The 15685-nt window shown below is 33.8% G+C and overlaps 1 protein-coding gene across 3 annotated transcripts; it reads left to right on the top strand.

Moving 5' to 3' along the window:
- Positions 1-1791: 1791 nt before the first annotated feature.
- LOC147070193 (uncharacterized) lies at positions 1792-15215 on the top strand. Of its 3 annotated transcripts, none has more exons than XM_085950026.1 (4): positions 1792-1903; positions 9915-11021; positions 11485-11552; positions 13542-15215. In XM_085950026.1, exons 2-4 carry the CDS (start codon positions 9931-9933, stop codon positions 13718-13720), a joined length of 1338 nt encoding a protein of 445 aa, XP_085806152.1. In that variant the 5' UTR covers positions 1792-1903; positions 9915-9930; the 3' UTR covers positions 13721-15215. The 3 variants fall into 3 exon arrangements, with proteins under 3 accessions (XP_085806152.1, XP_085806154.1, XP_085806153.1); XM_085950028.1 differs by lacking the exon at positions 1792-1903 and adding an exon at positions 3010-3957 and having other exon boundaries at positions 13542-14662; XM_085950027.1 differs by lacking the exon at positions 1792-1903 and adding an exon at positions 5321-5388 and having other exon boundaries at positions 13542-13855.
- The last annotated feature ends 470 nt before the right edge of the window (positions 15216-15685 follow it).

Here is a 15685-nt window from a genome sequence, read left to right as displayed (position 1 = left end):
ATATTTCAGTACGTCCATGTGAAGTGGTGTTAAGATATTTTATATTTATTAATTTTTAAAAGCATTTATAAAACCATTAGTAAAATTTATGTCGACATTATTATAGTGAAATATGTACAATAAAGAATTATATTGATAATCTCTGTGATCCCAAATTTGACCAGAATTAGGCATTTTATTTTTCAAAAAATGGGCAAGATTCACACATTTAAAGATAATTTTTAAGATACTGGTTATAAGCTCTGTCTTTGGCCATTCAAATGTGAAGAAATATCTAAATACCTAAGAATAAGGTAGTATTTTTTTGAAATACGCCATTTCAATTGACATTTCCCAGTGGCTAAGCTACAGCATACGGCCGTAGCCATACATTGACAAACGATAGATGAAGTAGGGAGTAAGATCATGTTAACGCGCGTGTTTGAACATGTACCTAACCGATTTTTTTAACGGTACATGTTCAAACACGCGCGTTAACATGATCTTACTCCCTACATCATTTATCGTTTGTCAATTTATGGCTACGGCCGTATGTTGTAGATTAGCCACTGGGAAATGTCAATAGAAAAATGGTGTATTTCAAAAAAATACTACCTTATTCTTAGGTCAATAATTATTATAAAGCAAACATTATTCGTAGAATGTTTATCACATTTGAATGGTCAAAGACATAGCTTATAATCCAAGCCCTCCGCATGAGTCGATTTTAGTGAGTAATGTTTTACCAAGTGCATAGCCAACACGCCAGTGTTGCCATAATATAATTTATAAAAACATCACTTGTAAAATTATAGCATTGGAATAAATATTCGATATCTGGCAACACTACGACACGCACACTGTCACACATATTTTCGAATAACCAGGAAAGGGTCGCGGAGGAAGTGTGAAGGGGGCGAGGCAAGTGCATGAAAAAGTTCGTCATGTTTAGAAGGACAAACACATGCAATAGCTCCATCTATATTTTTCTATAATCTAAGTTATAATCAGTATCTTTAAAATTATCTTTAAATGTGTAAGTATTATTATTTATATACATATCATTATTTATATTTTGTACATTTAAAATAAATGAATACGACAGTTTGTTAAATTTGTGTTATTGTAGACGACGATGGGAATTTCATAACAAGTTGACGTTTCAATAAATGTGTTTCTGTTTTAGAGACTAATATGCTATTGAAATCATTTTAAGTACTGGCAACACTAATTAGTCGTCAGAAAAGCGTTTCCGTGGACATTTACCAAACGGTCCCAAATCCAACGATCCCATTTCGTTTGCTTGATTCAGGTTGAATGATACAGACCTTATAATATTTGTACTATATTTTTGGTCCGCGTACTATGTACGATATATAACAGGTATAGTACGCCCAAAATACTATAATTTTGAATATCGAAAAAAATAAGTAAAAAGTACTAAAATTTCGATATTTCCGTTCGATAAATTGGTAGGTACAAAGTACTATAATTTCGCAATAATTTTAAGAAGATTTGGAGAACTTGGAAAAAAATTGCTCGAAAAACGTAAAAAATCCCTTGACTGATATAAAATGAAATTTCTTGAATTATTCTTCGGTAAGCATTTTTGGTCGAAAGAGGTACCTACCTACCTAAATAAAAAGGGGTCCCAGAGTTTCTCAAATTCTCCGTTATTTTTTTTTTCTGAGAAACAAAAAACCTATACTTTATCAACAGATGAAAACGCGTACTATATTTTTCCCCCAAATACTATAATTTTGGAGGCTTTTTGAAAAGATGGCAACACTGTTTTACAACGAAGTACTAAACACTCAAACAGCTGGCAATGTTTTCTGTTGACGTTTTGCGACAGTGGTTTGAAAATATATTATTATTTTAATTTTAGAATTGTCAGCCTGGCGCGTTCTCTTCTTTATCAAAGGTTAGAAAGCTCTACATAATATCTTTTCTTCCGTTGTTCCGTTTATTGTCTAGTCTTATTATGAAAATGTATCGTAAAATACATTTACTGATTTCTAACCTATTTATCAATGTTAAGATTGTCTTATCTTTTCTGTGGTTCGGTTCGTTAAATTACATTATTAATAACTAGAACATTAAGAAATACTGTTTTTTTTTTGTGAGGTGAGTTGCGAAACTCGTCAAAAACAGCGTATTTTTCAATTAAACATCACTAGAATTAGGTTATGCTTGGCCAGGTTTGGTTAACATTTTTACTGCGATCGTATAAGCATCACAGAACGAATATTTAAGAATTACTTCCTAAAAAAATCTCAGTAATAGTGCCGCAGATGCCCGCATGAGCTTTTATAACCTTCCTTTTAGACCAAACCCAACCTAACCTACCCAAACCTAATATGATGCATCGAAATGTACGAAAATATCTAGGTTCTATGCGTTTATCCTGGATACAGCGGCAAATACGTTTTGAAAATAGCCGATATACCTACTGGATTATTTGTTAGTTTAGGTTAGGTTAGGTTATCCTAACAAATAACCCAGTATATCGGCTATTTTCAAAATGTGTTTGCCGCTGTATCCAAGATAACCGACTTGTACCAATTTTAAATTAACAATAATTATTGGATCGAAAAGCATCTGCGCCGACAGAAAAAGGAATTTAATATAGGTAATCCACTACAAATGGAATAAACTGTTTTCATAAAAAAAAATTATAATAGCTCATGCGGGCATCTGCTACATATTTACCACAATCTCCCCCGGACAGAAAAGGATATTCCTCATAAACTCTGGTTGAAACAAACTGTTTGTATGCAATGATAATTAATATGTATTTTTGATGTGGTATAATTCGATTAAACATACTGTACCTATGTACTCCATTTCGTCAAAAAAATACTTGAAAAACGGCTCATGATTCGCATTTTTAATATACAAAATCAAAATAAACGTATGTTGTACCAATTTATATTATCTAAGTCAATTAAAAATTATTATTGTACAATTGTTTTTCATGAAAACTAAACACGATGACTGAATCAGTGGATTTTTCCATTCTTGTTCCAGTGTCCAATAAAACCTACTGAAGAAACGAAAACCTATGACATAAAGCCTAATAGCGCCTGTACACGTGCATGGATTTACTGTAGGCAATGGTGCCTAAAAAAACTATAGTGACAATAACTATTTACACATAAAAGTGCCGACTGTTTCTCCAATCTCATTCTTAAAGAGTAAGCGAGACGCGATGTTGTCATTTTATAGTACTATTTGACAGGACATATTGAAAATTGGTTAACCTGAAAATGAGTAGTTTGTTTTTTTACCGGCAGGTTCGCCATTATCGTTCAACTGCGCTGGCGCAGATCTTACTTACGCGTTAAAATTCAGAAGCTTCCAAACTTGTTTGTTTCATGCATGCAATCTTGCCAACTGCAGGATAATAGATGTTTACCCATACATTTTCTTACTGTGAACAGTAAATCCATGTACGTGTAAATGGGGTATACTTGTAATATGCTTCGCGCCGGTTTCATTTGTTTTTTGGTTATGGTAGATTGTCTTATGTTTTAGATCTCAATTAAACAATATGGTCGACCGTCATTGTCTCATTTCGTTCTGTCATTGATAAGTTGAATTGAATCATCTTTATTTTTGGTGATGTAATGTATATTTTTATTGATATTGCTAAAAATGGGATGCGTCCAACAAAGACAGGCACTCATATTAAATATTTTTTTTTCCAAATATCAAATGGCGAATGGAGACAACCGCTCTGACTACGGACTATTACACCAGTCAATTCTTGACTGGACATGGTGGCTTCACTGGCAGGCTCTGTAAACTTTGTCTTGTTACCTGTTCAACATGTCCACATTGTGGAAAAATTCAGGATGCAAACCACATCTCTGGGAATGTCCTAAAATGTATTTGGAAACGGTAGAGCTGCTCAAGTCCAAGTCGGTTCATCCAGCTGTTGGGCCCATCGGACCATCCGACCCGATCCCCACAAAGGTGAATTTTGTAGCATTTAGCGATGTCATATCGCCAACATGAAGATCTCTTCATTTAGATTATTTGACAGTTTTGTATTGACTTTTAAAATAAATGAAAATATAATTAATATTAAATTCTACAGGTTTTTTTAAAAAGGTTTGTCGATAGCTATTTCGGTTGTAAAACCATTATCAAGACTATTCAGATAAGCCGTTGGCCTTTGTTAAATACTATACGCATAGATAGAGACAGAATACATTTTCTTATTCGTTCAAACAATATTTCGACTTTGTATACTTATTATTAATTGTAATACTATTAATACTTTGAAACCCTATGTGGGTTTTTTAATGGATATCAAAATTTACAAAATTTTTCGAAGGTACGGTGTTCAAGTGCTTTGGTTATTTCTTGACATTATTATTCAATTAAAATATTATTAGTATAATGTTGTTAATCATGCGCTTAAATTATATTTAATAGTGGCGACGAATGCATTACCAAATTTTCATTAATTATATGATTACTTTTGGATAATTCGCGATTAATTTCCAACTGTTCGAGTAAATTTAATTTTAGACCTTTGTTACATGTATGCAAACACTCTGGCGTTATTTTTCCACTGATTGTATGCAAATTTGATATCAAATGTTTAGCAAACTGAGAATCTGTTTTACCGTTCCTGAAACACCGGAGGTGTTACAACCGAAATAGATATCGACAAACCTTTTTAAAAAAACCTGTAGAATTTAATATTAATTATATTTTCATTTTAAAATGGAATTCTACCAAGTAAATGCCAACTCAATTAATGTATTGACTTTTGTGATTGACTACAATTTTTAATTTTGCTTCTATGGCTACTCTTCCTCATGAGCACTCTTAACTTAAAGTCATCTAAATTCAGTTAAAGCACATGGCGACCGCAGTGCAGTCCTGGGTAACTGCTCCTGAGACATTTTCAGTATTAAAAAATTGTTGCTTTTCACCAAACGTAGGGTCCCGTGATACACCTGATTAAGACTGGGTATTGTGCGGGGTGGATGTGGTATAGTTATGTTCATTGTGATTTCTACATTTACAAATGTTAATTACAGACTGTTTTTCAAGGTTATTTTTGACGATATGGAGTACTCTATCTTTACCGTAATTCGATATAAACATCTTTTCTAAAGCATAGAGAAGTGTTTTTAGATAAAGAGGAGAACCGTTTTATTTAAACCAAACAAAGTGTTCATTTTTATTTTAGAAATTTTTTGGAATTTTTTGGAATCTAACCAAATTAATGATACATGCAAGGGAAATGTGTGATCAACTATCCACAGTACTTATTATTCGATACTTCGTGTCCTATAGGAGTTAGGCAGAGTGTCATGTGTACCAATTTAATAAAAATCTTGAAAAACAATTGAATCCGGCTATGGCTAATAAAATATTGCTATTTTAAGAGTAGGTATTATTATCTAATATTTATAATAAAAATAGTTTACCTTAGACGTTATATGTAGACAAGAACCTGGTATATATTATTATTTCCTATTGAAGTGAACAATGCTTTAATTTTGTCTCATGAGATAAAAATCTTTCCGAAAAGAAATTTCATAACATAATATTATATAGTTACGTGAAACATTAAATAATGGAAACACTGCATAACGGATCATTCCATTTTATTCTTAAGAGCATACATAAGTGAAACGACAAATAATTTTCAACAATAGGTGGACGAAATTTCGCACTTGTCGCCAATCGGAGAGCGGTAGCAAGGTGTGATCACATAAATTTGTTTTGTGATGGCGTCGGAGGAATATATTCTTATATCGTGTAAAGATGACTAAAAAACGTTAAGCATGTACTCGAAATAGAAAACATGTCAATGAATATATCTGTATGTTAGAGGATAAACCACGGAAGTCCAGTTTTTACCGTTTCTGAGTTAAATATGCAGAAAAGTTTATTTTATTTCATTTCACAAATGAATGAAACACTGAAGTCCATAAGTAGTAAATTACCAATATAGCTAATTAAAAAATCACTGAAGTCCAATTCACTTTAGAGCATAAACAACGGATGTCCTTTTTACGATGTTTATGCTCTAAGAAAAATTTTAAAAAACCATTATAATAATTCCATAAACACGGAAGTCCAACAAACGTTAGGTAGGTACATATTATTATCTATACTATAATTTTCGTTTTTCTTTGTACAAATCCACACGCGGAGTCGGATTTCGACAAGTAGTAGACGGACGCTGACGAGCCGGAGTGCGTGGTTGAGGTATCGAATTTCATATTTAACCCGTTGCACCCCGGGAACGGTTTTTGCGGAAAAAAAGTCGCCGTTTACAAGGCCTTGAAACGCGGAAGTTAATGCTGCAACCCCTATTTTTTATTGAAAATGTCGCTAGAATGTGTACATTTAAAAAATATTGTCGTTTATCTCAGCTTGATCGGAGGTCAAATGGCAAAGTTAGATGCAAATGACGTGTTACGCGTAGATCGGAATGCTTCACTCACGGACAATAATTGTATGTAGTGGCATCAGAGCCGGAGTGCGTGGTCGGGGTCCCAAATTTCAGTTTTAACCCGTTGCACCCCGGGGATAGTTTTACAATAATAAATTGAATTCCTTCCTTTGCACTTTACGTAACTCCCGGGCAGCGCCGGGTGATACAGCTAGTTATACATAAATAAGTATTACAAAAATGTTTGATTTATTCTTCAAAGAATATAACCCCATGAATGAACCCAAAATTGTGGCTCTATCCATATACCTATTCATGTGGATTTTCAATTAAATAAAATAAAAATTTAATTCGGGTTTCATTTGCCAAGCAATGATACCTGTGACGCCTGCGATAACCCTAAGATGGGTCTTAAAGATGTTAATATTTCTATTGAAGAAAAAAAAAATTCAAGGACACCTTTTGGAAGACCACATACAGGAAGCAACTGCAATTAAATAAGATTGATAAAACTCTTGCAAAAGAAAAATTTACCAGTATGAAAGTAATAATGGTTGACTTGGAGAAGTGTTTACCTACTCCATATAGTTTCCATCTGATAAAATTGTGGACTCTGAATTTCACAATTTACGATGATGCAAGTGGTGAGACACAACACTGATGTGGATGAAATAAAAAGTGGAAGTGGTGGCAATAAGGTCAGCTGCTGCTTGATGAAATGGGCAACTAGCAATGTTTTAGCAAATATTGAAGAGCTGACGATTTGGTATGATAATTAATTGCCCTGGCCAAAATAGGAATATCATGATTGTTTTTCATATACCTGGTTTCTGAAAACCATTCCTACGCTGAAAATCATAAATCACAAATTCCTATTACGAGGCCATACACACATGGAGATCGACACTGACCACTCTATAACTGAACGTTAAAAAAGATGTTGAACGGTATGTAGATAATTGTTACTCCATGGGATTGGGCTCAGTTTGTAGGGACATGTAAAAGAAACAAGCCTTTTAAAGTTATGGAGTTAAAATGATATAAACAATTATTGGTCTTTATATGCATCATCTTCAGCTCCTTTTGTGGCTCGAAAAGAATATTGATGGCACACCTTTTTTATTTCTTTTTTATTTATATCTTAAGATAGCGCTGGTTATCTACGTTATAAGGCGAAGTTCTCCGATGAAGATTTCCAAACTGAGGACCTCCGTAGAAAAACAAGGTCGCAAAATATTTTGTTTCACATTGGCATTCCACATGTTCAAAACATCCAATTAGCACGGCCAAATTACAAAGATCTGCAAACTTTCTTTTCTATACCCGTTATGCAGGCGTATACCGTGTCGTAACGAACGTTAGGCGCTCTTAAATTTTTTTGCCGAAAGTGTCCCAGAAGCAACTTCCCAAGACCTTGGTTGGCGTGCACTGGAGTGTGCGTGATCCCTTATTTGATATAATATATTGCAGTCAATTCTCGATGAGAAAACACCTCGCTCGCCGCAAACTTTTTAAAAGCTGAAAAATTTTCCCTCGTAGATAACAAGTCGCAATGGCCGACCGATCCAACTGAGGGTTGAACCGACTTGAGAAGCTCTTCCCTTCCAACCGACATATGGGGACACTCCCAGAGGATGTGATCGGCATCCTGCAATTCGGCACATAAGCAAGTCGGAAATTCTATTAAGCCAAGCGGACAGATCTTGGAGGCAAAACCACCGCGTCCGGTTAAGATCTGCAAACTATGAAACAATGGATATCTTGGGAATTTCAAGAATTTTATGATAGAATTCCACATAATTCCTCATCAGCTGATGTCCCGGAGAATGACCAGGAATAATTCTCATTGCGTTGATTTTTTTCTAAAGCAGTAATAAATTTCAAATAATGTTGTACTTATGTAAATTTTAAAAAAAATATAATTCTTTTTCATATGTAGACTTACTGAAATATTTTGTCTATTCATAATAAAATAATTATTAATAATGATGCACAGGAAATAAAAATAATTTATACCTATATGGACTTCCGTGTATTATCTATTGGTGAAGTATTGCTTAGTGGTACTTCTACATTATGTGTTGTTATTGATTTGGTCTTTCTATCCATACTATGGTCAAAAATAAATTTAATTATGAATGATACCGTTTACAGACCCTAATTATTATAGTTATTAAAAAAGTTATAGAGTTTCAAACATTTAATCTACACTAAAATCACTCTACTGAACAAAAGTCTAAACGTGACTTCCGTGGTTCATGCTCTAACGTATTGATATTATTATTATTACTGATGTAACATTAAATGGACGCATGTTGAATCTTTATGAATTAAGTTTTGTTCGGCACGCATCATTTGCACAATCCGCGCGTCACATAGTCACGATCTTTTTAGACCATGCCTCAGCTGAAGTATAGCCTTAAGAGTGGGTATAACAGGGCCCAGTGTGATTCATATTTCAGTCGAAGAGAGTCCACAGAGCGAGTACCACATCATGTTAAATCAAATTTACAACAAAATCCCTGGTCATCGAAGATTTTATTTTAAAAACATAATAATTATTATTGTCGGTAGAGCAATTCATTGCAATGATTTATTAGGTTCCGTCACCGCTATTCGCCGGCCGGCCGAATGTAAAACAATGTGAAAAATAATAAAAGTATATGGGGTGCCTGCACGATACCTATAGACTACCTACGATAGCACGATTTCGTGCAGTGGCTTTACTCAACCAACAAAATACAATAATGGTACCTACCTATTGTTTCACTAGTACGTATTATAAAAAAGTTGCATTACTAGTTTGTAAAAGTGTCAGACTAAACTTAAAGCAATCGGGTACATCACTAGATAATATATTCTAGGTTTTTTTTAAATATGCATTGGAATTAAACAATACTTACCTATTTTTTTTAATAATGATGTAGGTCTTACACATTAAAAATAAATACTATTCATTAATAATGTTTTTTGGATAGCACATGAAATAAAAATGTATGTAGATAATATGTGTTTCAACATCCTTCGTATGTTTAGTTCTCGTACAATGTCAAGTTAAAAAGTTATTAATCTATTTCTAAGTTTCTAAACTACTAAACTAAAATCTAAGTTTAAAAACGTCACAATATCCACCATATTGGTTTTAATACTTCCCACCAAACAGCTGATTGACATATTGAATTTAGTAACATTTAAGTATATTAGAAGATACTATTTTTTGGTCACCCCATACTCGCTTAGCTGGAGTGAGTTTGTTTGTTTTAAATTTAATTTAGTGACCATTATTTTTGAGGCACGCATCGGCGGCGAATTTTTAATATTACTAGTAGACCAACTATTTCGGACCACATATAAAAATATCATATTTTCAATTCTCAAGGGCATTTCTATAGAGCGTCCCCTTAATCCAAACATATGAGATTTTTGTTTCATGAGACATCGCAGATTACTCTCACCATCATTGATTTTGTTTTAAAGCAAACTGCTGAACAGATTGTTTTTATAATTGCAGACAGAAGGCACCCACAATGTCTTACGATGAAAAGGAATCAGATTCCACATCAGAGGGGCCTAAAGAATCAATGGAAAATGGAGAAATGTTGAAAACTGAATTGAAGAACCTCTTTGGACAAAATGAGATTATTCAAAATACACTTTCGATTGCTGAGTTTAATTTTATCACAGATCTAGATCTCAGTAACAGAAGACTGACTGATTTGCCGTACGACTTCAAAAGCCTTAATAATGTGACTGATCTTAACCTATCCAACAATGAATTTATTGAAGTACCTCAATGTATATTGGATGGAATGAAATCAATAAATATTTTAGACTTGTCCAATAATAAAATAAGGCATTTTGAAAAACAGCCTACCTGCATTGCCAAATTAAGAATACTAAAATTACAATCAAATTGCCTCTTTAAGCTGCCAGACTGGCTTTGCTCTCACGCAATAAAGGAGATATATTTAAGTGGAAATAATTTAATATTTTCAAATGAGAGCCACTCACAGGCGGAGATGATAGGTGATAGAGATACAATCATTAAATACGGTCCGTCCAAATTCTCATCACGGCTCGAAACCGTGTACCTTGGCTTAAATGAATGCTGCGCTGACGACAACATAGTTCAAGTATTCCCTTTTGTTGATATGCTTTGTTGTTCAGATTTAAGGCAGCTGAATCTTGAAAATGTCCGGTTGTCTGACGTCATTTCAGACATTTGCAAATTTCAGTGTCTGGTCAGTCTAAACTTTTCAAGCAACGTTCTCATGTGGCTACCGGATGAATTTTGTCTTTTATCAAAACTGGAAGAGTGCATTTTATCCAATAATATTTTAATGTTTTTACCAGAAAACTTCGGTAAACTCCACAACCTGAGAAAGCTTCATTTGAACGATAATAAACTAGAACGCTTGCCAGATTCTATAACTTCACTTAGTAAACTTCGAGAATTGGATTTATACAACAATGATCTCAGCGAGTTTCCTGATGTAGTTGATTCCGTAGAAGCGATGGACTTAGCTAGAAATATACTTGAAGAGCCAACAGATGATGTATATGCTGCGCAGAAACAAAAACTCCGCCAAAAATGTGCACCAAATCGATTCAACGGATGGTATGTATTTTTTAATAACTCAAAAACTTTAATAAAACTACTTTTAATATGCTCATCCACATTTTAGATTTTGCTAATAAATCGTAATCGTCTTTTGAATGCTTAACAATGATAATATATTGTTTATAATACCAGGGAAAAATGCTAGCGATAGCGGTCATTGTTGACTGTGTCACTAAACCGATTTTTATTACGTTTGTTTTTATTTATTTGAAATTAAAGTTATTTTTAAAAGCGGAAATCCCTGTATCTACATCACGTTAAAACTTCTAATTGACATTAAAATTATAAAATTAATTATATGCACTTAATGACCCATTGGTGTTATCAATTTTACAATTATAATATAACGAGTAATGCTTATAACAAGCAAATTCAGTCAGTCCCATCTTCCTCTTAATAACCATGTTCGACTGTAATATAATTTATATCATTTTATTGAAACATACTTTTTCTTTTCCAGTAAAGATATCGAATATGACGAACAGCATGAATTCTTCGAGGAAAATTCTGATACTGATGATGTAAATGGTAACATTCTTAAACAACATATTAATTTTCATTTGGGTCTCGGTAAATAGCGGATCGCAACCTATTGTGTTACATAATCCAGTAATTCCCAACCAGGTTCCGCAGATTTCACAAAACCTTTCGAAAAAAGTACCGAAGTATCATCTTCGACCATGTCCACCACACATCGCCTCCAAGAATCCCTGTCGCTCGCCAGTCTCCTCACAACTTCCCAGGTTATGCCAGCATCCCATAGCGCCACCGTGTACACTCTGAATAATATTAAGCGGCCTTCCACGCCGGAATCCAGATGACTTGAAAAACAAGCAAGCCAGATTGATATTTACTTGAGGCATCCGCAGTATGTAGCCGAGTCTGGACCGACGTCGCCTCGTCACTCCCTGTGTGATGAGAGGCTGATTAGTCTGCTCTCTTATCTCCTTTTTACTCCCTGTAGTCATACCACCTACCTACCTACTACATAATATGGTATCTAAAAACTTGTTACAGCTACACAACTGTCAGATATCGGTTTTATCAGTGCAGTTACTGAACTTATTGTTTTACCATTACAGTGGAACCCCGATCTACCGTTCTCGCATAAATCGTTCTCCCGCATGGATCGTTCATTTTTGAAAGTCCCGCCAAACACCAATAAGAACAGTGTTAAATAATCCCGCATTAACCGTTCCGCAATTTATTGTTTTCCTCGTTATATCGTCTAAATATTATGGTCCCGTCACAAATATTATCCCGATTGACCGTTTTTTTTGAATATTTTTCATTTCGCTTTCATAGAATTATTTATGATACTTTTTATTATGCTTTGTTTATCGATCGGCGCTCAATCTCGCCTGACAAAAAAAAATTTATATATCCCGCATTTATCGTTTTTATTTTTTTGGATCCCTTGAAAATTGTAGAGTCGAGGTTTCACTGTATACCTTTAGCGAAAACTGAATTCCGCACAAATCTGTTCTCGGAGCTCAGTAACGGTTGCTTTTGAGTTTTCGTAAGGTGTCATGACTTGCTAACATACAACAGCACCATTAGAATGCAAGCGTTGAATAGGCGGCATTTGGGTTGGGAGTAATAATCATCGTTTAATAATTATTTTAACAAACATGTTAAATAATTATTATTTATCATGCTTGAGTATGTGTTGGAGAATTCTAAGTAGGCCGTATATTTTGTAAAAAGAGATTTTGTGAGAAGATTCCGTGAAGATGATTTTTTTGCCTGCATCACATACAAGCTGTTAGTCTTTGTAGCTAATATCTATATATTATATTTAAAGATTTTCTATGCAGGAATATATTTTCATATTTACGCAATTAATTTACATAAAATTTGAAACAATCGGGGACGGAAATTTGGGTTTTATTAAATGCAGCAATTTATCTAGGTATATCACTGTCTACTGCTTTGCATCTATGTTTTTGTAATTTTCCCTCTAGACCAGTGATGCACAAACCGCAGCCCAAAATGGCATTTGTTGCGAATGTATATCTCGTCTAGTATATTATATTCATTATTTTTCAACAACCCATTGCTGCCCAAGAAAAATCAGAAAATAGATAAATTGGCCCTTTTTTTCAAATAGGTTGTGTACCACTGCTCTAGACATCAGTAGGCCTATGCCTGAGATTTTACAAAATTCTTTCAAGGGTTTCGCCAAACAAAAGAGGTTGGGACTCACTGACTTGAAATGGCTAGGTATAACATTAAAATAAATAATGGAATTAAAAAAATGACAGTTGCAGACAAAAATATGTTTTAGAAATGGAGTGATTATTACCAACGACGATTGCAAAGAATGATGGCATGAGGATCCCCTCGATTCTTCAATATGATCCAGCAACATATTATGTGTAGTCGGTTGCTACATTATTTGCTATACGGTGATATATATTATCAATATTAATGCTACTAATGCCTCATGTATCAAGACTTCTGTCACATGTGGAAGCTTCGCACGGAATATTAAAATATGACTATAAATTCTTTCAGATAACGAAGAAGTCGTTCTGCAGGAAGACGAAGATTGGGAAAGTGACGATTATTGGGAACCGGGACAATTTGTCATGTTCTGGCCGCCTCCACTGGAAAACACGTTGGCGAACAAACTGAGCTTTGGGAATGACATGAACGCTACAGGGACTGTCATTGGTCAATTTGATGACGATTAACGTCTTACAAAAAGAATTATTTTCGCAAAAGTAATGCCATACTATAAATAACATGTAATAAAACTGTTGTGCAAATCGTTGTAATATGAATTTTTTAATAGCGATTCTAGCATGGTGTGGAATCTTAGTTTATTGTAATTTTGGGGGAGTCGGAACTCAGAGATGGACTGCTTCTGACTCCTTTCATTTTTAAAACAAATTTTAGTAAAAAGAATCTAAATTAGACATTTTAAAAAAATTTGAATTGTTAAAATACGAGTCAAAGTCTGGTTTTTTATAAACGACTCCACAAATGGATTCCAGAATAACATTGGCACAGTCAAAGTGTGTGTAATTTTATCATTTGTAACTGCTTGTATAATCATATATTATTGTAACCAATGATGGATCCGATGTACGTGGTAATTTAAGAATGGTAATGTAAAAAGGTTATTTTCAAAAGTACCTAATTAACTCTTCTTTTTTACTGGCAAATACTAGATCACTGTCTAAAAAATGCTGGACATTATATAATTTACAGAGCTCACGAAATTCATCATCAAATCGCTTAAAAAACCTAGTAAATGTGGGACTGATTTTCAATAATAAAATTGATAAATCCGGCAGGTTTATTGTTGAACAGCGTCAAATCCATTTCAATTTTGCTAAATGCCATACACTATGACTGCGATCAAAGAGACGACGCGTTTGTTTTGTTGATATCAAACACGAACCTTTTTGGAAGTGGAGTGAAAATATTGTCAAAAGGTGGATTTGACCAAATTTGGAAATTACTGCCTGCAAGGGCTATTCTAACATAAATCATCGGTAATTTTGTACAAACACGTATCTCAATTTTTGTCAGTTTTAAGTTGTTTGATGTAATGAATTCAGAATTTGAATACGCACATATTCCACTAATACGTATCTCAAAACATACTTTATAACATAATAGATTTAAGCAATGCAAAAAAATCGTATCACAATAAAATAATTTTATAAATATTTTATATACTCGTATCTTACGTGTAATACTGAACTCTTACTAAATGATTATACTCGGGTTCTTTCTCTTAAGTCAATATACGTGTTTGCTGCAGTAATATTGTGGAATGATTCACAGTAAAGTTGCAACGCATTCTCGTATCTTCTAAAATTTGACTGATCGGTCGAAAGTATAGTGCGATAGACTGAATAAACATAACATGTTTTCATGAAAATATGTGTAACTATACTAAATGGATATTTCATAGAAGAAAATGTATTTCTGTATGTCTTATGTCAAGTGATATTACTTAAAACTATGCTTAAAATAGGCAGTGATTCGTGGTACCATTCTGAAGCCATGCAGGTGAGAGGCACTGTGTAAAAGAAATGGCTGCTGCGACGTTGACCTTCGAACACTGTCTGGTGAGATTCTAAATATAGGGTTACATACTAGCGATAAGGTTTTACTGTTGTTAACATATGTAATATAATATGAGTGATTATAAATATACAAGGCAAGTGATTTTACTTATGTCTAGACTTATATTATAATATCGAAAGCATGGAAGGTTCAGTCATATCTGCATGAGATGCAGCAAGTTATACATGAGGCGTCTAATTCCAAAAAGCAATAAGTCCACATTTGCTCAAAATCGAGAAAAAAATACGCACGTATTCTTTGTATAATTTTACACAATATGTATAAATTCCAAAACGCGACATATCCCTACGAAAATAAATATTTTAAGTCTCGATTTATTACAAAAAGCGCCAAGTCCGTGTTTCATATTATTTAAAGCTTGGTTGATTTCGCGCATGTTTAAGTCAACCAATAAGGGAACGTTCAATATTGAAAAGGGCGTCTCCCATGCTGTGCTGATGCTCCCATCTGGTAAACTCATGACAGTGCCACAGAAATATGTGCCTTATGCGGAATAAATTAAAAAGTGAGGTACAAGTAGCGCTACGTCGAATTTTAATTTTCCTATATTTATTACA

This window comes from Rhyacophila brunnea, unplaced genomic scaffold (assembly GCF_057557595.1).
Source record: "Rhyacophila brunnea isolate RB1 unplaced genomic scaffold, BYU_Rbru_1.0 scaffold_22, whole genome shotgun sequence".
NCBI classification, from domain to species: domain Eukaryota; kingdom Metazoa; phylum Arthropoda; class Insecta; order Trichoptera; family Rhyacophilidae; genus Rhyacophila; species Rhyacophila brunnea.
Note: the sequence above shows the minus strand (reverse complement) of the source record. Positions and strands in the feature narration are given on the sequence as shown.